The 23,050-nt window shown below is 43.6% G+C and overlaps 1 protein-coding gene across 1 annotated transcript; it reads right to left on the reverse strand.

The window, feature by feature from the left end:
• Positions 1–14,473: 14,473 nt before the first annotated feature.
• rnf26 (ring finger protein 26) lies at positions 14,474–17,280 on the reverse strand. Its single transcript, XM_043677735.2, has one exon. The coding sequence runs from the start codon at positions 17,192–17,194 to the stop codon at positions 15,794–15,796; it is 1,401 nt and encodes a 466-aa protein (XP_043533670.2). The 5' UTR covers positions 17,195–17,280; the 3' UTR covers positions 14,474–15,793.
• Positions 17,281–23,050: the final 5,770 nt, after the last annotated feature.

Here is a 23,050-nt window from a genome sequence, read left to right on the forward strand (position 1 = left end):
ATTAAACTATTCATTTCTGGTATGTTAATTCTAGTTTTTTTAAAACCGTATTTTCCACTGGCTGAAGAAGATATTTTATTGTATATTTGTTCATGGGATATGAGTATCACTGGCTGTGCTAGTATTTATTGCCAATTCCCAACTGCCCTGGAGAAGGTGGTGGTAAACCCGTTCCCTATACTGCTGCAGTCCCTGTGGTGTACCCAGGATACTGTTAGTGAGGGAGTTCCAGAGTTTGACCATGTGACAGTGAAGGAACAGGGAGAGAGTTCCAGGTCAGAATAGTATGGAGGAAACTTCCATGTTTTGGTGTTCCCATGCATCTTCTGCCCTTGTTCTTCAAAATGGTACAGGTTTCGGATTTGAATGCATGAAGGGCCTTTGAATTCTCAGTGCATCTTATAGATGGTATACACTACTGTGGTGGTGGTGAAGGGAGTGAAGGTTGACTGTAGAAAAGGAGTTGCCAATCAAGTGGACTGCTTTGTCTACTCAATTACTTTTGGAGGTGCACTCATCCAGCCAAGTGCCGATTTTTCCATCACAGTGCTGACTCCTACCTTGTAAATGGTACACAGCCAATGGGGAGACAGGAGGTAAAGTCTCCACGTGGAATTCATGCTCTTGTAGCCACAATATTCATTTATATGGCTGGTACATTTTAAGCTTCTGTCAATAGTAACCCCAGGACATTGATAGTGGAGGGTTCAGTGGTAGTAATGTCTTTGAATATCAAGGGGAACATAGTTAAACTCTCTCTTGTTGAAGATGGTCATTACTTTGCACTTGTGTGGTGTGATTAATACTCATCAGTCCAAGCTTGGATGTTGTCCAAGTATTGCTGCATGTGGCCACGGACTGGTTCAGAATCTGGAGAGTTGAGAATGGTGTTAAATAATACAGAATCTTTAGCAAACATCTGTACTTCAGGCCTTACAAGGAAGGTCATTGATGAAGCAGCTGGGTATAGGACACATCCCTGAGGAAGGAATACGTTCATGCCCAGGGATGTCCTTTGACAGGAGCATGTGTTATTCAATTCTCTTAATGCCTTTAGATTTAGGTGGGCACTGCAGGGCATGGAGCGCTTCATTTTCCCTTCCGAGTTCATTGTGATTTGGCCCCTTCTCATTCTTCCAAATCCCACTCATCTTTTGATAGCTACTGCTACACCTGAAAGGGCCCTTCAAGGTAAATATCCAATTGGCTACATAGGTCATTTACTGGTGGTGATTAATTGAGTAAGAGCAAAAAAAGTACCCTGAATTCACCAATAGTGTCTTGGAGCTGCAATAACTGACCCATAACAACCACAACCAACTTTGTGCTAGATAGCCAGCAAACATATCCTCCTGGTTCCCACAGAATTCAGTTTTGCTAGGACTCCTTGGCATTATACTTGGTCAAATGTGGCCTGGATATCAAGCACAATCACTATCATCGCACTTTGGCTGAGCACGTACTGCTTTATAGCATTAGTGATTACAATTTTCACCTCTGGGACACCCGGACCAACCAACCCAACCACCCTGTAGCTCAACATTTCAATTCGCCCTCCCACTCCACCAAGGATATGCAGGTCTTTGGACTCCTCCATCGTCAGACCACAATAAAACGACGGTTGGAGGAAGAACGCCTCATCTTCCGGCTAGGAACCCTCCAACCACAAGGGATGAACTCGGATTTCACCAGTTTCCTCATTTCCCCTCCCCCCACCCTGTCTCAGTCAAATCCATCAAATTCAGCACCGCCTTCCTAACCTGCAATCTTCTTCCCGACCTCTCCGCCCCCACCCCAGTCTGACCTATCACCCTCACCTTGACCTCTTTCCACCTATCACATTTCTGACGCCCCTCCCCCAAGTCCCTCCTCCCTACCTTTTATCTTAACCTGTTGGACAAACTTTCCTCATTCCTGAAGAAGGGCTTATGCCCGAAACGTCGATTCTCCTGTTCCTTGGATGCTGCCTGACCTGCTGCGCTTTTCCAGCAACACATTTCCAGCTCTGATCTCCAGCATCTGCAGACCTCACTTTCTCCCCATTACAATTTTCATGACAGCTGAGGATCAAAAGAAGACTGATAGAGTAGTAATTGGTTGGGTTAAATTCGTCCTTTTGTTTTGCTAATTTCTCACATTGTCAGGTGAATGCCTGTGTTGTAGCTATACTAGAATAATTTCGCAAAGGACACGGTTAAACTTGGAGAACAAATCTTCAGTACTATTGCCAGAATGTTGTCAGGGTCCACATCCTTTGCACTGTCTTGATATCATGTGGAGTGGCATTTATGATTTTAAGGACCTTAGGAGAACGTAAGCAAAGGTCACATTTTACATCGGTAATTCCTGACCCACTTAGTGTTTTTGTTTAATTAGAAAGGTTGAGGTCTGGATCTGATATGCCATTTTAGACATACCAGACATTTTACACCTGTACATTTTGGTTCAAAACTGGGCAAGGCTCTTTATCAGCAAAGTAGCCTATTTTGGAATTTAAAGCTTCACTCACTAAGAGCAACTGACGATAGGACAGCTGAGTTGTGTCCTGCAAAAACTCTGTGAAATTTGCAATACAACAGCAAGCTGATCTAAAAGTGTTGACACATAGCTTACAGTTGGTTAGGAAATGACTATTTAATGCTTTTGTAAAATTGGATTTTTTACATTCTTTACAACCACATAAATGAAGTCATGATGTGAAGGTGCTGGTTTGGAATGGGGTGAACAAAGTTAAAAAATCACACAACACCAGGTTATAGTCCAACAGGCTTATTTGGAAGTACTAGCTTTTTGCAACGCTGCTCTTTCATCAGGTAGCTGTGAAGCAGGATCACAAGACACGGAATTTATAGCAAAAGATTACAGTGTCATGCAACTGAAATGACATTTGAACCAACCTAGATTGCTGATAAGTCTTTCATCTTTTAGAATGGGTTGCAAGTTTTGGTTCATTATTATGTAAATCCCAGAAATTCTTTCAAATCACATTCTCAAGATAACAAAGGTTTTATAAAACAAAGGTGACATCTCAGCTCAGACAATGTATTAAAGGTGAGACATTAGAGTCTGTCTGTATCTCAATCTTGAGTTAGACTGGTTCTATTTCCAAAGTAGGAATTTATAAAATGTTACATGGATTGACTGCCTACAGATTGTGCGCTTTTTGAGCATAATAGAATGTGTCTGTAAATACAATTCTACAACTATAAAACTTTAAGTTATCTCAAGAATATGACTTTAAAGATAGTTCTGGGATTTGCATATTAATGAAACAAAACGAGCAACCCACTCTAAAAGATGAAAGATTTAACAGCAGTCTAAGTTTGTCCAATATATTGTTTGAGTTGCATGACACTGTCATCTTTTACTATAAATTCTGTGTCTTATGATCCTGCTCCACAGCTACCTGATGAAGGAGCAGTGCTTCGAAAGCTAGTATTTCCAAATAAATTAAGAGAACAACATGAAAGAAGGCCAATTGGCTTTTCACATCTGTGCTGATTTTGTGCAAGACTAACTGAAATAGACCACCATCTCATCCTTTCCCAGAGTCCTGTTAATTTCCTTACTTTTCTTGTGCTTAGCTAATTCCTTTCCAAAAGCCACAACTAAATCTGTCTCTGTTACACTCTCAATTAGTATTTTCAAAATCCTGAGATCTTGCCATGTAAAAACAAATTATTCCCCATGTTACCTTTTCTCAACAATAATCTTAAATTCTGTGCTCCTGATTTTAAATCCTTCCGCCAATGGAAGCAGCTTTTATTCAAGACTTTCTAGACCTCTCATGATTTTTAAAAGATCAATCAAGTTTCCTCCCGACCTTCTCTTTAAAGAGACCGATCCCAGCTTTTCCAAGTTAATTATTCCTGCGATAGTTCAATTATTCCTGGAACTAGTCTCGGAAATCTTTTCTCCATTCTATCTAAAGCCATCAGATCCTTCCTGGAGTTTCCAGAATTGGACACAATACCCCAGTTAAATCCAAATCAGGATTTGTAACTTTTTTCCTTTTGTAGTCTAGGTCTTAATTTATGAAGCTCAGAATCTACTATACTGATAGCAGAGTTGAAAAAAAGAGTGGAAATACACAAAGAAATCACAGTTTCCTTTAAGCTTTCAACTCCTAAGCAAACAAGAAAAACCAGCAATTAAAATAAATTATTTCTTTTAAACAAACATTCAGCTCTCCAAATTAAACATAATGCAGTAAAGCTATTATTACAGAATAAAACAAATGATGGTGACAGAATTTGCACAAAAGATAAAGTAAGTAGACTTAAAAAAAAGACTACTAACATGTCATTCATAAATAACCTTTAATATCTTCCCTGTTCATTGAATCTGTAAAGGTAACCTTGTATTCAACAATAATGATGTGGAAGTGCCAGTGTTGAACTGGGACTCACGTATTAATCAATCAAAACCTGCGTCCCCTTTCTAAGTGATTAAAGATTTAACAGCCATCTAGGTTTGTCTTATACATTGCATCAGTTGTATGACACTTTGATATTTTACTTATAAATTCTATGTCCTATAATCCTGCCCCATTCGTTACCTGAAGGAGCAGCACTCCAAAAGCCTCACAGCGTCAGAGACCCGGGTTCAATTCCCGACTCAGGCGACTGACTGTGTGGAGTTTGCACGTTCTCCCCGTGTCTGCGTGGGTTTCCTCCGGGTGCTCCAGTTTCCTCCCACAGTCCAAAGATGTGCGGGTCAGGTGAATTGGCCATGCTAAATTGCCCATAGTGTTAGGTTAAAGGGGTAAATGTAGGGGTATGGGTGGGTTGCGCTTCGGCGGGTCGGTGTGGACTTGTTGGGCCGAAGTAATCTAATCTAATCTAGCTTGTTCTTTCAAATAAACCTGTTGGAATATAACCTAGTGTTGTGTGATTTTTAACTTCAATAATAATCACCAATATGTCAACAATGTCAATTCCCATTCATCTCACTCTGAAGTGTGGTATCTGCAGGTATCACCAACTAGTCATCTTACTGACAGTAGTAACAGTGTGATCGCTATGGCTCACATGTTGCCATTTGAAAATCTTCCATCCAATAAACATCTCTGGCAGCTCTCTTCTCTTTCTCTACAGGTAGTTTGCTGCCAAGTGAACTTAGGTGGTGAACAAAACATTTATCCCAACCCCTGCAGTTCCCTTGCTAACAGTTGTTCTCGCCATATCCAGAGATCGACAATTATTGCCATGCCTTGTCATAAGCACGCTCTCAACCTCTCTCTCTCTCTCTCTCTCTCTAAAAGCACTAGTTCACATTGGCTCACAGCTGTACTGCTCCCCAGTTCCACCTAATCCTCTGGCTCATTTGACATGCTAACAAGAAATTTTCCCTTCTAGCATCAACGAACGTAAGATGGAACAACTCAGAGATATCCAGGCCTGTCTTCCGCTCTCAAACCTACCTCTTGTTGTCTATTTATTATCCCATCTGATCTTCCACTGTCTGATGTTGACCTCAGCAAAGGTTTCAGTTTTGTTGAACTGTTCATCCGCTGCTTCCATCTCCACGCTTACTTTTTTGGGCAGGAGCTCCCCGCACCCGCATCCCCCCCACCCATCCCTTCCCCCATCTTCAGTATTCACCTTCCACTTGGACCCCTTCCTCTGGTCTCTTACCTGCCCTCAATCTCTACATTGAAAACTGTTGGCACACCATCAGCTGTTTCTATTTCTTTGCTCCTCTCATCCATTCTAACCTGTCCCCTTCTGAAATTGTCACACTTTGCTCTCTCAGGTCCTACCCTACCTTGCAGACAAAGGTGGTACCATTGTAGTCTTGCACACTGACCTCTAATCTGCAAAGCTCAACTCCAACTCTCGGCAGCTTCTTCATACTATCCCTGAACCATGACCCCACATCTGAATATGAAGCCATTGTTGCCAAGACTGTCACTCACTACCTCCAGAGACCTTCCCCCACTTCCTCCAACCTTATAGTCTCCCAATCCCAGACAGCCCGCTTTTACCTCCTTCCTAAAATCCAGAAACCAGGCTGCCCCCAGTGGGCCATCATATCAGCTTGTATCTGCCCAACGAGTTCATTTCCTTTTACCTTGACTCCATCGCCTCTCCATTTTCCAGACCCTGCCCACCTGGATCCATGATTCTTCTGATGCTCTCTGCCATATCGACAATCTCCAGTTCCCTGGCCCTAACTAGCTCCTGTTCACCATGGATGCCCAATCCCCTCTATACCTCCATTCCCTACCAGGATGGTCTGAGAGCTCTTGGCTTCTTCCTCATCCAGGGGCCTGAACAATCCTCATCCACCACCACTGTCTTCTGCTTGGTTGAATTTGTTCTCTCACTGAACAATTTCTCCTTTAATCCATCACACTTCTGCAAGGTCAAAGCAGTGGCTATGTGCACCTGCATGGTCCCTCTTATGCCCTGCCTCGTTATGGGGAATGAAGCAATCCTTGTTCCAGTCCTACACAGGCTCATTCCCACAATTCTTTTTGCAGTACATCGCCAATTATTTCAATGGCATCCATGATCTTGCCTGGACCTAGGAAAATTTGTTCATTTTGCCTCTAATTTCGACCCCTCTATAACTTTCACATGGTCCATTTCTGACATGAGAAGTACGTGTAGGCGACTTCTCGTGTAGGCGACTTTTACTGTCTTCCAAAGGTACACAAAGCCAACACACCGGGACGTCCCATCATGTCGGGAAATGGGACCCTATGTGAGAATCTCTCTGGCTATGTGGAAGGCATCTTGAAACCTATTGTACATGGGATCCCCAGCTTCTGTCGTGACACTACAGATTTCTTACAGAAACTCAGCACCCATGGACCAGTCGAACCGGGAACATTCCTCGTCACAATGGATGTTTCCGCACTCTACACCAGCATCCCCCACAATGATGGCATCGCGGCAACAGCCTCAGTACTCAACACCAACAACTGCCAGTCTCCAAACACCAAACGACAACTCATCTGCTTTATCCTCGATCATAACGTCTTCACCTTTGACAACCAATTCTTCATCCAGACACACGGAACAGTGATGGGGACCAAATTTGCACCCCAATATGCCAACATTTTTATGCACAGGTTCAGACAAGATTTCTTCTCTATGCAGGATCTCCAACCAACATTGTACACCAGGTACATTGATGACATTTTCTTCCTCTGGACCCATGGCGAGGAGTCACTGATAAAACTACACAGTGACATCAACAATTTTCATCCCACCATCAAACTCACCATGGACTACTCTCGACTGTCTGTCTCATTCTTGGACATGTGCGTCTCCATCAAGAACGGACACCTCAGCACCACACTCTACCGCAAACCCACAGACAACCTCACAATGCTACACTGCTCCAGCTTCCACCCAAAACACATTAAAACAGCCATTCCCTATGGACAAGCCCTACGCATACACCGGATCTGCTCAGATGAGGAGGAACGTGACGGACACCTGGAAGTACTCAAGGATGCCCTCACAAGAACGGGGTACAATGTTCAACTCATCGACCGCCAGTTCCAACGTGCCACAGCAAGGAACCGTAATGACCTCCTCAGGAGACAGACACGGGCTGCAATTGACAGGGTACCCTTCGTTGTTCAGTACTTCCCAGGGGCTGAAAAATTACGCCATGTTCTTCGTGACCTGCAACACATTATCAATGAAGATGAGCACCTCACCAAGACCTTCCCCATACCTCCACTACTTGCCTTTAAACAACCGCCAAACCTCAAACAGATCATTGTTCGTAGCAAACTGCCCGGCTCTCAGGACAACTCCATACAACCCTGTCACGGTGGACGCTGCAAAACGTGTCAGATTGTGGACATAGATACCACTATTACGCGTGGGAACACCTCCCACCGTGTACATGGCAGGTACTGATGTGACTCAGCCAACATTGTCTATCTTATACGTTGCAGGCAGGGATGCCCAGAGGCATCGTACATTGGGGAAACTGAGCAAAGGCTACGACAACGGATGAACGGGCACCGCACAACAATCAACAGACAGGAGGGCTCCCTCCCAGTTGGGGAACACTTCAGTGGTCCAGGACATTCAGCCTCGGACCTTCGGGTGACCATCTTCCAAGGTGGACTTCGGGACAGGCAGCAGAGGAAATGGCTGAGCAGAGGCTGATAGCTAAGTTCGGTACCCATAGGGAGGGCCTCAACCGGGACCTTGGGTTCATGTCACATTACAGGTGATCACCATTGCACTACATACACACACACACACACACACACACACACAGAGATATTCCTACACACACACACACACACACACACTCTCTCACATGCACACGGACACAGATACACACAGACGCGCACACAGACACCCACACACTCCCTTATAGACACACAGACTCCCACACATGCACCCCCTCACAGATTTAAGACACTCTGCACTCACTACAAACACACACTTTCTCACACTCACAACCCCCACCCCAGACAGACACACACACACACACACAGACAGACAAAGACCCACATGCACACATATATATTGTGTGTAGTGAATTTTTTTGGTACTTTCAGAGTTACATTGCACTTTGCTCAAAAACCACATACATTCATGTACAACTCTGAGCTCAAAAACTGCATGAATTTATGTAAAACTCTGATCTCACTTTTTAGTTTGGAATCAATCTAAACATCAGGTCATAGACAGAGAACACAGGGGGCCAACACCTTCAACATATTGTCTAGCTATCACCATTGTTAACAGCTAACCTGAGAATGCAACTTTAAAAAAAAGGGTTTTGTGATTTACACATGAAAGAAGTGAAACTATCACTGTATTCTAACAGATGAAAGGCTTAACAGACAATCAATTTTTCAATGTATAATTTCAGTTACATCACACTGCAAATTTTTGCTATAAATTCTGTGTTACGATCGCGCCCTCCACAATCACCTGATGAAGGAGCGTCGCTCCGAAAGCTAATGTGCTTCCAATTAAACCTGTTAGACTATAACCTGGTGTTGTGTGATTTTTAACTTTATGGTTTCCCATGCACTGTGATTGACAGGGCACCCATACCCCGTCCTTGTCCCTTCTGATCACTCACAACAGAGTGATCGGGTCCCCCTTGTCTTCACTTTTCATCCCATCAGTTTCCGCATTCAAATAATTATTCTCTGCCATTTCAGACAACTCCAGCAGAACACCACCACCAAACACATCTTCCCATCACTTCCCCTATCTACATTTTGTGGACCGCTCCCTCCAGGACATCCTAGTCCATTCCTCAACCATCAACACCTCCCTCCCTTCCCATGACACCTTCCCATGTAACTGACGTTTCGCGTCTAACTGACCCTTTGTCAAAGCTTTGACAAAGCGTCAGTTAGACTCAAAAAGTCAGCTCCTTTCTCTCCTTACAGATGCTGCCAGACCTGCTGAGATTTTCCAGCATTTTCTCTTTTCATTTTAACACAGCATCCTGCTCACATGCCCACTTGTCCATCCTCAGCATGCTGCAATGCTCCAATGAATCACAGCGTAATCTGAATATCGAGTTCAGCACCTTCAGATTGTGAACCCACTGCCATTCCTTCCCTTTCTTTTAGTGTTACTGATTGTATTCTCTGTCACTATGTCCTCTCTGCCCTCTCCCCACTCCAGTGGGACTATCTGCTCTTTCCAGTCTGTCAGTTAGACACACCACTGTCCTGCCACTTTCAGATTCCACTTAATCTGAACTGAGAACAGCCTTTCTCACAAATCCTCCGCCCCACCCACCCACCCATAAATGCTGTCCCCATCACACTTCTTGTCCACTCCGATGAAGAGTCATAAAGATGTGAAAAATTCGCTTGCTCTCTTTCTATGGATACTGCCTGACCTGCTGTGATCTCCAGGATTTTTCTGTTTTCAGTCTCTGAATTCTGGCTGACATTACATTGACCTCTTCTTTCATTGCCTTTGCGTCTATGCCCATTTCTTTGGACAAGAGTCTTCTCCCCATCCCACAGAGTTCTTCGCCCACCTCCAATACTCTCCCCCCATCTGAACCCTTCCCTCTGGCTGTTTACCCGCGCTCAACCTGTTCATCGAGAACTGTGAATTGACATTGGTCACCTCAATTTCTGTGCCCCCCTCATCCATTCCAATCTATCTCCCCATGAAGTGACGACACTCTTTGCTTTCAGATACAACCCTGATTTTGTCATTAAGCTTGCTGATAAGAGTGGTGCTGTTGTAGTCTGAGGGACTGACCTCTACATTGCAGAGGCTGAGCACTAGCTCTCAGATACTTCCTCTTATTTCCGCCTGGACCCTGAACACACAATGGAACATCAAGCTACCTTGTCCACAACAGTCACTAACCTCACTTCATCTGGTAATCTCACCACACCCCACTGCCTCCAAGCTCATAGTCTCTCAACTCCACATAGCTCACTTCTACCTCCTTCCCAAAATCCACAAACAGGCCTGCCCAGACACATTGTTCCTTCTGGTGGGTGGCCCATAGAACTCTTCTCTTCCTATCTCAACTCTTTTTTTTCTCTCCTTGTCTAGTCACTTCCTGTGCTTTGCTTCAGTTTCAGAATTTCCAATTTGTGGGCTCCCTCCAGCGACCTCTTCTTGACCAAGGGATGAGCAATCCCTTTATACATCTGTGCCCCATCAGGATGATCTCAGGGTTCTTTCCTTCTTCCTAGAAAAAAGGCCTGAATCACCCCATCCAGCTCATCCTCACACTGAACAACTTCTCTTTTAAGTCCTCTCACTTTCCTCAGATCAAAGGGATAGCCGTGGGTACCTGCATGGGCCCCAGTTATGGCTGTCTCTTTATGGGGTACGTGGAACATTCCTTGTTCCAGTCCTATTCTGGCCTCCACTCACAACTTTTTCACTAGTATATCAATATCGCTGGTTCTGCAACCCTCCCTCATCTAAAATTGGAAGTTTATCAATTTTGCTTCCAATTTCCACTCCGCTCTCACCTTCACCTGGTCTCTCTCCGACTCCTCCCTTCCCCTCCTTGACATCTGTGTTTTTATTTCCGGGGATAGGCTGACCATCAATATCCACTACAAACGCACTGACTCCCACAGTTACCTAGAATGCACATCTTCACATACTGCTTCCTGTAAAGACTCTCAGTTTCTCTGTCCACACCGAATCTGTTCTAATTATACCAACTTCAATAAAGAGGTCTGCAAAATGTCCACCTTCTTCCTCAACCGAGGACTCCCCAGCACCGAAGTGGACAGTGTCCTCAGTCGGGTTCAACTCATCTCCTGCATTTCACCGCTCACTCCCTCTGTCCTCCCACAATAGGATCTCCTTTGTCCTCACCAACCATCCACATCCAAAGGATCATTTCTGCCGCCTCTAACAGGATTCCACCACCAGACACAAATTCCCCTCCACTCCCTTGTCAGCCTTCCACAAGGATCATTCCCTCTGGGGCACTCTGGTTCACTCCTCCTTCACTCCCAAAACCTCCTACAGTCCCACCTCCCATCTTTCCTTGCAACTGCTAAGTTTTAACACCTCACAGCTTAGTTCTTCCCTCCTCAGTCTCCAAGGGCCCAAGCATACCTTCTAGGTGAAGCAGCACTTTACAAGCACTTCACTTAATCCAGTCTTCTGCATTCACTGCTCACAATGTGGTTTCCTCTATATAGATAACAGAATCCCTACTGTGTGGAAACAGGCCATTTGGCCTTTCAGGTCCACACTAATCATCCAAAGAGCATCCCACTCAGAAACCACACCACCCCCTCCCCCCCACTTAATAACCTTCCATTTCCCATGGCTAATTCACCTGGCCTACACATCCCTGGACATTATTGGCAATTTAGCATTGCCAATCCATCTAACCTGGATATCTTTGGACTATGGGAGGAAACCCACACAGAAACAGGAGCTTGTGCAAACTCCATACAGACAGTCACCTGAGGCTGGAATCGAACCCGGTTCACTGGCGTTGTGAGGCAGCAGTGCTAACCACTCAGCCATGTCACCACGGGAAACAATCAGCAAACAAAGCATAATCTGGGTATACTTTGCAGTACAGCTACATTCTATCTGCAAAAAAGAGCTTCCAGTTGCCTTCCACTTTAACACATTTGTGTACCCTGTTGCTTGGCAGTCAGGCTTGCTGCAGTGCTCCAGCAAAGCTCAGCACAAGCTGGAAAAACAGCAACTCATTTTCTGTTTGGGAACTCTATTGGATTCAATATCAATTTCAATATTTTTATGGCTTAAGGCATCTTCTTCCATATTCTTACCCCAACATTATCACCACTCCCCTCCCGCTACCCACCTCCCCCCAAAACAGCAAGCTTTATCACATGGTTTGCAATTACACACTAATTATTGTGAGCCACTAACAGTCCCCATGAGCAGGCATTCATTCTCCAGGCCTGACCGGTACCCACTCCTTTGACTGTCCAACTATTCTCTCTCTTCGGGCTCTATCTCCACCTATTGTTTACTCCTTATCCCCTAACCCCATTGCATCTCCTGTATAAAACAAAACTTTGTCCTAGCTACCAACAGTTCTGAATAGGGTCAGCTGACCTAAAACATTAACTCTGATTTCTCTCCACACATGCTGCCAGACCATTAATATGTAAATCCCAGAAATTCTTTTAAGTCACATTATCTCGAGAAAGTTCTGGGATTTACATATGAATAAACTGAGACCTGCAACCCATTCTAAAAGATGAAAGACTTAACAGCAATCTAGGTTTGTTCAATATATCATTTCAACTGCATGACACTGTAATCTTTTGCTATAAATTATGTCTCTTATGATCCTCTTCCACAGCTACCTGAAGAAGGAGCAGCGCTCTGAAAGCTAGTGCTTCCAAATAAACCTGTTGGACTATAACCTGGTGTTGTGATTTTTAACTCTATTCCTATGTGTCATTATAAGCAAAAGAACTCAGTCCATAAAGATGAAGTGCTTCGGCTGTCAGTTATTCCATAGTGGGAAGATGGTGCATAGAAAGAAATTGAAGCTCGCACAAATTCACTTATCACCTGATGTCCACATAAAGACATCTTCCATTGTGAATGATGAACGATTGAAAGTGGAAATTTTAACTCATTCTCCTGAGCTTAACATTAAGATTAATTGTAATCACAATTAAACCTCGAAACTGCATTTTTTAGTGCAGTCTTTTATCTACTTGGTTATTAGTGGAAGTCATGGGTCAGAAAATAGTAATTAGGAGATAGGTATAAGACAGATGTCATAGGTAGTTTCTTTACTCAGAGAGTAGTAAGGGTATGGAATGCTTTGCCTGCATTGGTAGTAGATTCGCCAAGTTTAAGTGCATTTAAGTCATCATTGGACAGGCATATGGGCGTACATGGAATAGTGTAGGTGGGATGGGCTTCAGATTAGTATGACAGGGTGGCACAACATCGAGGGCCGAAGGGCTGTACTGTGCTAATTCTTTATAGAAATTTGCTTGTCTGGGATGGTAAAGACAGTAATGGAAACTAAAACTGATTTAATCCTCACAGTAACCATTTGTAGATTATGGATTTAATAATACAAGAAGGGTTTCAAGAAGGGACTGACTGAGCAGAAGGGCATTGCATCCAAACAAATTTGAGGTTGTGGAAGACATGATTACTTAAATATGCTGGATTCCTGACCAGATACACCACTTGATCATTGGGTGGAAGCAGAAATTTGGCTGCAGGCAGGAGCTCATGGAAATTAGATCATCAATGGCAGGACGGGATTTTGTTGAAACATATTGGAAGTCTCCGAGGAGAATTCTGATGATCAATATCCCCCAAAACTAGTGGAATGCTGAGGAAAACCAAGAACTTGCAAGATCTGAAGGGAACACTGATTTCCTTTTGTGCTAAGAGGTATAGTAAAGACAAAAAAGGGGGCATTTAAACTTACTAATCCTCACGTGACCTGTCAGTTCATGTTTCTGATATCGGGCAACAGAGTATCATACTCACCCATGTAAGATCTGTTAAAATTAATTCCTTGCGCAGGCGAAATCATGTTTTCAGCAGGAGTCTCAATTAGGGTCTGCATCTCTGTCATTATTATGGCAAACCAGGAAGGATGCATTTTTTGATTCTAACACTTTGCTCAACACCTTTGTACTTATCTGAGGTAGGGTAGGTGTAGTTTAAAATCTAGGCCAATGGGTCAGAATATATTCAAGCTTTTTAGATCTATGTTCGTTTCTTCATTTCGCTCATCATTGTCTTGATCTACAAACTTTATACTGAGAACTACAAATTCCAAAATCAGAGGTGTGCAACTCTCACATCTATAATGTCTCACAAAAGACTTCCATTACAGGTAAGTACCAAGCTCAAGGAAAGCAATCTGAAGAACACTGCAGTCACCATCATCATATACACACTTCCAAATATTGTTAGCATAATGTTGACTACGATATGCTTGGCATACAATCAGCTGTTGTAGATAGAGTAAAGTAAGGTAATATTCTTGTGATACAACATCTTCACCTCAATAAATTTAAAAGACAAACATTTATTTCAGGTTGTGTTACTATAAAAATATTTGTTGTAGTAGGAGTCTTAAGTTCAGCATCTCAGCAAATTCAAATCTGTGCAGCAGAAAGCATGCAATATTCAGACAGGATCTGTACTGACAAACATTTGGTATGAGAGAAATGAATGAGTTTAATTTAAGCAGTGCATTTATCAGTTAGTCTGCACAGGACCCAAGAACTAACCCATCCACTACTCCAACTCCAGTCGACAGAGAAATGGTCCTCAAAGCTTTATTTCTTAAAGTAATCTTTAGTTCCAAATGCCTCAAATGTCTGGAGACATCCATTGAACAGTGCCACTATTCTTTGGTGTGTAGCATTACTAATAAAAAGCCCAAAAAAGAAGTAAAACTCTCTTTGACCTTTGTAATCTGCAATTCAGATTTGGTCAAGAATTACTGTAATTATTTAAAGGAATAAAACTAAAAACATGAAAAAAAAACTTAAATGTAGATAGATTTTCATGTGGTGTCACACCTTAATTGGAGACACTGTTCAGCTGCTTTTTTAAACAAACTAGTTAACGTCAAACTTTGTTACTGTACCTCGTTGCTCACAATGTATACTGTGTTTCAGATGGTGCATCAGCATTCTATAAACAAAAATTTAGAGAATGTTCCCAAAATATCAGATAGATAATCCAAGGGCCATTCATGTAAAAATAATTTACAATTTGTCTTAAAGAAGGAAAATTACATTTCAGATAAATTGTAAAGACAATCCAGAAATATATGATCATTGGGCCCTGACCCTGTACAGCTCACTGTACTAAAATATTAAACAATCATTGAATCGATAGCACCAGCCTCTCAAAGCTGATTATTTTGCGGCGTTTCCCCCACCACCACCCCCAACCCTTGCATTTGTTGACCAGACAATGCTGGTCACTGAGCAGTCAGAAATTCGTGGTTTCAGTTTCTCACTGTCATCTCTAGAAACCAGTGACCAAGATGGCAGATGCTGAAGCACACAACTGAACATGAGAAAAATCAATTGTGTTTTCAGTTATCACTTGGACAGGTTACCGAATAAAGTGCTGGAACCGAGATTTCCAATTCCCAGTAATACATACATACACTCTTAAGGTAATATTCGTATACAGCAGTGCTTGTACTGGTCATGGTTAAAAAGAAAGGGAATCATATTTGAATTCTAAAGCCCATGGCTAAAGATTTGCACAACAATTTGAAAATGTGTTCAGTTAACATTTCAATGATTGGTCAATTAAAGACACTAACAAATCAAACCCTTTCTATTAAAGCTTATTCAAACGGCCAATCAGAAATACACATCCAATGTTTGTAGGATCATCTGGCGGCAAAGTGGGCAGTTGCGTTGGTAGACGGGCTGCTCCAAGAGAATAGCTGTGCAACCTTGACAGAGGCACAAGTGTCGGCATGGGAGCAACAACACAGATTTTGCTTGATCCTGACAAATAACACATTTTTTCCGTTCTTCTTGCTCCTTCAAAAGCATCCAAAGATTGTTTTCCACAGGAACATTGCTATTATTGTCTTTGCCACCTGCTGGTTTTGCTACCGAAGACAAAGATTCATTGCCAGCTTCTGGTCCACATACAGATGTCTCAGCCATGGTTAACTGTTGCTCCCTTAGAGGGTTACCATTTCCTTGGGCTGGGTTGGGATCTATTTGCTGTTCTAACTGGATAGTTAGTTGTTGGTCCGTGAATGTTCGATCCTCCAAGTTGTCATTACGATCAGTCTGGTGCTGCCTTCTTTGGTCAAGAGGCCAGTTACTGATATAATCAGGGTTCAACCCATGTAGTTGTTGACTGTATATTTGCTGCCACATCTCAGAGTTGACCATCAGCTGCACAGTAGCCACTACTAACCCACAGATATGTGCAATATTTCTCCTGATCCACTGAAGATTTGGTGCAATGCTCAAGTATAGAGTCATCTGATTAGTAATCCTCAATATTAACTCTGGATTTACATATATTGTGATGATGGAGATGACAACAAAAGTGATTGCCAACCCATACAGATTCAGGAGAAAAATGTCAACCAACAGTTTGGTGAGGGACATCAGGACTTCAATGACAAACTGGCACGGTGTCCACAGCAGGATCACATTGCCAAGGACACTGCTTGACAAATAGGTGAGAATTGAAGCAAAGACATCCGATACTCTTACCAAGGGGTCCCACAGCATTGTGACAAGAGAAAGGAGGTTCTGGGTTCCAATGAGGAACAAGTTGATGAAGGTATTGACAAAATATGCAGACAGGCTAACCAGGATCCCCACAGCATCCCACACCTGCTTGAGAAAGAGGTGACCAGAGCTGAAAGCGTTGGCGAATCCCCTTTGCAGCATCTCCCGTCCCCTCAGGCTCAGGTAAGAAAGCAGGTGACCCACCAGCTTCAGACTTTCTGCCAGGCTGAACAGCACGCTCAGCAAACTGCACACCAGGTTGAGAACGAAGTGCAGGGTGCAATAAGATAACTCCGCCGCCCCCAGTACCAGCAGCCCCAGCAGGTTGCAGCACAGGGCGAGCAAACACGCCACGGCACCGGGCAGACACAGCAGCAAATGCATGGTACCTGAGACAGCAGCGACCACAGAGGAGACCAGCCAGAAATTAACGTCCAGCAGGAAGCAGAGCAGGTCCAGGGCCCGGCCCAGGCCGCGAATGAGGAAAATGAGAATGTCAGCCATTGCAGATACCGGCGGACGGGCGGGCGGCCTGGCTGGATGGCGGTGCGGCTCCAGGGCCCAGCCTCGCGCCCAACCGTCAAACACAATTCAAAAATCAACAGCCAGCCCAAAGCAGCCGATCATAGACACATCCACCGAGAGGGGCCTGGAGGAGCACCAAACATTCGATCGAAACCTCTGTCAACGAAGAGGGCTGCATTACCTTTATCAAACACGCTTTTTGAGGTAAATTATTTTTAAAGAGTACGCGTTTCGATCCTTCACTTTATTATTGTCACCAGAATATACTTTAGAATATGAAAACCGTGTTTGGCCCCTCCAAGATCATGATTAATTTTTCCACAGAATGATCCCCCTGACACTAAACCAATAACAAAAAAAATTCCAGATGACCCCCTTGAGAAAACCAATAGCCAAGACTTTAACAAAATCTTTGCAGGACTTATACACTTAATGGTAAGGTCCTAGGGAGTGTTGCTGAACAAAGAGACCTTGGAGTGCAGGTTCATAGCTCCTTGAAAGTGGTGTCGCAGGTAGATAGGATAGTGAAGGAGGTGTTTGATATGCTTTCCTTTATTGGTCAGAGTATTGAGTACAGGAGTTGGGAGGTCATGTTGCAGCTGTACAGGACATTGGTTAGGCCACTGTTGGAATATTGTGTGCAATTCTGGTCTCCTTCCTATCGGAAGGATGTTGTGAAACTTGAAAGGGTTCAGAAAAGATTTACAAGAATGTTGCCAGGGTTGAAGGATTTGAGCTACAGGGAGAGGCTGTTATAAAATCATGAGGGGCGTAGATAGGATAAATAGACAAAGTCTTTTCCTGGGATGGGGGAGTCCATAACTAGAAAACATAGGTTTAGGGTGAGAGGGGAAAGATATAAAAGGGACCTAAGGGGCAACTTTTTCATGTAGAAGGTGTTGCATGTATACAATGAGCTACCAGAGGAAGTGGTGGAGGTTGGTATAATTACAATCTTAAAAAGGCATCTGGATGGGTATATAAACAGGAAGGGTTTGGAGGAATATGGGCCAAGTGCTGACAGGAGGGACTAGATTGGGTTGAGATATCTGGTTGGCATGGACAAGTTGGACCGAAGGGACTGTTTCTGTGCTGTACATCTCTATGGCTCTAATAAAAACAAAATCAGTGTAATTTAAACATTACTTTACAGATATTAATAAAATGTGTACCCTGAGCAGCAGTGTAATTACATTCAACTGTAGTTTATAATCTTATGTCCCCATTCTATAATCACAATCAAATCTAGAAATCAAATCTAGAGATCTAAAGACAAAGATCTGTTGATGCTGGAGATCTGAAATAAAAACAGAAACAGCTGGAGAAAATCAGTAGGTCTGCAGCATCTGTGCAGAAAAAGCATTTCAGGTTCAGCGACCCTTCTTCAGAATTGAATGAAAGAGCAGCAGTATCCAGACACAGAGTCATATAGCATGGAAATAGATCCTTTGGTCCAACCCATCGATACGGACCAGACATCCCAATCCCTAATACCATTTACCAGAATTTGGCCCAAATCCCTCTGAACCCTTCCTATTCATATGCAATCCAGATGCCTTGTAAATGTTGTAATTGTACTGTTCCCACCATTTCCTCTTGTTCCATACATGCACCCCCCGCTATATGAAAAAGCTACCCCTCAGGTCTTTTTAAAATCTTTTTCCTCTTCCCTTAGAAGAGTGGTAAGGACAAGCCAGGGAACTATAGATCAGTGAGCCTGACGTCAGTGGTAGGCAAGTTGTTGGAGGGAATTCTGAGGGACAGGATGTACAGGTATTTGGAAACGCAAGGACTGATTAGGGATAGTCAACACGGCTTTGTGCGTGGGAAATAATGTCTCACAAACTTGATTGAGTTTTTTGAAGAAGTAACAAAGAGGATTGATGAGGGCAGAGCGGTAGATGTGATATATACAGACTTCAGTAAAGCGTTTGACAAGGTTCCCCATGGGAGACTGGTTAGCAAGGTTAGATCTCACGGAATAAAGGGAGAACTAGCCATTTGGATACAGAACTGGCTTAAAGGTAGAAGACAGAGGGTGGTGATGGTGGAGGGTTGTTTTTCAGACTGGAGGCCTGTGACCAGTGGAGTGCCACAAGGATCGGTGCTGGGTCTACTACTTTTTGTCATTTACATAAATGATTTGGATGTGAGCATAAGAGGTACAGTTAGTAAGTTTGCAGATGACACCAAAATTGGAGGTGTAGTGGACAGCGAAGAGGGTTACCTCAGATTACCTCAGGATCTTGATCAGTTGGGCCAATGGGCCAAGAAGTGGAAGATGGAGTTTGATTCAGATAAATGCGAGGTGCAGCATTTTGAGTAAGCAAATCTTAGAAGGACTTATACACTTAATGGTAAGGTCCTAGGGAGTGTTGCTGAACAAAGAGACCTTGGAATGCAGGTTCATAGCTCCTTGAAAGTGGAGTCGCAGGTAGATAGGATAGTGAAGAAGGTGTTTGGTATGCTTTCTGTTATTGGCCAGGAGTATTGAGTACAGGAGTTGGGAGGTCATGTTGTGGCTGTACAGGACATTGGTTAGGCCACTGTTGGAATATTGCATGCAGTTCTGGTCTCCTTCCTATCGGTAAGATGTTGTGAAACTTGAAAGGGTTTAGAAAAGATTTTCAAGGATGTTGCCAGGGTTGGAGGATTTGAGCTATGGAGAGAGGCTGAATAGGCTGGGGCTGTTTTCCCTGGAGCGTCGGAGGGTGAGCGGTGACCTTATAGGGCTAACAAAATTATGAGGTGCATGGATTGGATAAATAAACAAAGTATTTTCCCTGGGGTGGGGGGAGTCCAGAACTAGAGGACATAGGTTTAGGGTGAGAGGGGAAAGATATAAAAGGGGCCTAAGGGGCAACATTTTCAAGCAGAGGGTAGTACGTGTATGGAATGAGCTGCCAGAGGAAGTGGTGGAGGCTGGTACAATTGCAACGTTTAAGAGGCATTTGGGTGGGTATATGAATAGGAAGGGTTTGGAGGGATATGGGCCGGGTGCTGGCAGGTGGGACTAGATTGGGTTGGGATATCTGGTCGGCATGAATGGGTTGGTCCAAAGGATCTGTTTCCATGCTGTATATCTCTATGACTTTATAAATCTATAACCTCCAGGTTTAGACTTGCCCACACTGGGAGAAAGACCTTGGCTATTCACCCTATCCAGCTCCGTCAGAGCCAGCTCTCAGAGTGAACAGAATTTCTGACACTCCAGTTCTTATCTGTCAGCCCAGGCTCCCTGATTAGACCAGATTAACAGCCTCAGTCAGGCAACTCATACTCTATGGGATCCATCTGGCTGACAACGTTACAATCATTACATCCCTCCCCTTCTGAGTCCAAGGACATCGGTCAGTTCATTTTGTTGTAGTTCCTCCTTTGGCGTTTTAGCACCAGGTCAGGTTCCTCCAACTCAGCCTCTGACATGGGCAGCAAGTAACACACAATAGCTTACACCCGGAGTGTCTCAAAAGAAATTCATTCTCTTGTTCAGGCAGCATAGGTGTTGACATCAGTTATGCCCAAGTCAGATTCCAAGGTATCTTCAACGCTTGAGGGAGATGGAGAATCCACAAATCCCAGAACAGACGGAAAGGTTGTCAAGAAGCTGGGCACATTTTGCTCCAGCACTCTTTGTGAGTTTGCAGTTTTCATAACCATCTGACGAAAGAGCATTGCTCCAAAAGCAAGTGCTTCCAAATAAACCTGTTGGACTATAACATCGTGTTGTGTGATTTTTAACTTCATATGATCCACATGCTTGGTGAGGACCGCCACACCTACCTGAACTTTATACATCACTGGACCTGACCTTATGTCTACCATGCCTCTTAACCATGCAGGTCCCTACACCAAACTTTGTCCCCTGAAATAAACTTTTTCTTTCACTTTATGTCTGGTATTGGTGTTCCTGATGCTGTTTCCCCTCCACCTGAGAAAATCAGATTTAACCTGGTGTGGAGACTTCTTCCCATTAGCAACTGTGCTGGAGCTAACTCTGTAGTAGCATGAGGGTTGGTCCAATAAGGACACTTTAGTATCTAGTGAAGATATAGGCTGTTTCTTTAAGCCTGCCTCAAAATTTAGACTGTTCTTTCTGCCAGACATTGGATGATGGATGGTATAGTGCTGTACTAATCCCCACCCCCGAGGCTTCCAGTCTCATTCCTGATGAAGGACTCCTGCCCAAAACATTGATTTTTCTGCTCCTCAGATGCTGCCTGACCTGCTATGCTTTTCCAGCACCATTCTAATCTTGACTCTAATCTCCAGCATCTGCAGTCCTCACTTTCGACTACTTCCATCGGAATATCCTGCAACTTATATTCTCCACTGCCGCATTTTCCAATGACAAAGCTAGTTGTAGTGCCTGTTTGAAATCCAGTTGGGCTTCAGCTAGTAGATGTTCTTGCATGGTTACATCAGTAATCCCACATACCAAACGGTCTCTCAGCAACTCATTAAGGGTTAAACCAAAGTCACATACCTCTGCCAGTCATCTCAACCTAGTCAAAAATCTCAATATGGATTCTCCTGGTTCTCAAAACATCGTGAAAAACTTATAGCATCTCCAAATTAGAGGAGGCTAAGGGTCATAGTATTTCTGAACTAAATCCATCAACTCTTGAAAGTTTTTAGTAACTGGTGCCTCAGGGAACGTTAGGCTCCTAATAACCAAAAAACCTATGGGTCCACAACCTGTAAAAAGAGTTACTCGTTGCTGTTCATCTGCCCCAATGTCATTCTTTTGACTTACTGGGCCCAGTCATTGACAGCAGAATCAAACAAGTCAAGCTTCCTAAATAATGGCATGATGCCATACATGCTTACCGCAACTCAAAGCTGATTACTTCAAATGAATTTCTTCATGAGTGTGCTTTTCTCTCGCCTCTGAAACAACTCCACATAGGCCAGTATCCTGTCACCAATTCACCCTTTATTTACATGAAGAGAAACCTTAACATTGATCCAGCTCCCTCAGAGCCCACTTTTGGAATGAACAGGATGTCTGACACTCCTGATCTTATGTCAGCCAGGGCTCCTCCAAAGTCACTTGATTTCGAGAAAAGCAGTAGATGTCTTAGAATACACATTGAACTGCTGATTCATTTCTAGGAAGTCACATGGTACAACCCCTCTAAATCTATAAATATCCAAGTAGTCCAAAATTTTTCAGTGTTTCCAAAATATTCCTTGAGTATAATTATGTATTCCCCACACAAATACATTTTCAGCAGTTACTGAGTGCTCAACTGGTCCTGGGTCTCTATGCAACAGCAACCTTTCACTGAGAGGAGTCAGGAGCTCGCACGGTGGAGCCAGCACAGCGCTGAGAACTTTGCAGGACTCTTCCATCCTTCGTTCCAGCTCAACGAGTAGATCCTACACACCTGCCCAATATTCCTGTGCATGTCTCTGCAGACTGACCAAGTCATTCACAGTCAGGAATAGAGGATGTCTTCAGCCTGGGTCTAAACAGATGCTTGGTCTCCAACAGTTCTTAGGGTGCCAGATACCTCATACATATCCTCCTTGAGTAGCCGCAGAAAATTGTCAGTGACAGGCTTACTGGAATATGCCCTTGAGGCTAAGTTGGATAGCGAACCTCTGAGATGAAAGTCACCTTGCTGGTGGAGGATACAGGTGCACCTTGCTAAATGCATTTTCTGAGGCTTCTCTGGTTTCCTCCTCAGGAGGTGGAAGTAGAGCTGAGGGATTCTGGCTCAGTTTTTCCTGCAATGAAACAAAGGGAGGAATTGAGTATGAAATAAGTGGACGCAAGAATAGTTCGTCGTCATTGCATAATCCTTTGTATGGATATAATGCATATAATAC

The sequence above is a fragment of the Chiloscyllium plagiosum genome, unplaced genomic scaffold (genome assembly GCF_037043375.1).
Source record: "Chiloscyllium plagiosum isolate Xiang-an unplaced genomic scaffold, Cpla_swu_hap1 HiC_scaffold_29, whole genome shotgun sequence".
Lineage (NCBI taxonomy): Eukaryota > Metazoa > Chordata > Chondrichthyes > Orectolobiformes > Hemiscylliidae > Chiloscyllium > Chiloscyllium plagiosum.

Coding starts and splice junctions, on each gene's coding strand:
- rnf26 (XM_043677735.2), bottom strand. CDS start 17,194: ATGGCTGACATTCTCATTTTCCTCATTCGCGGCCTGGGCCGGGCCCTG.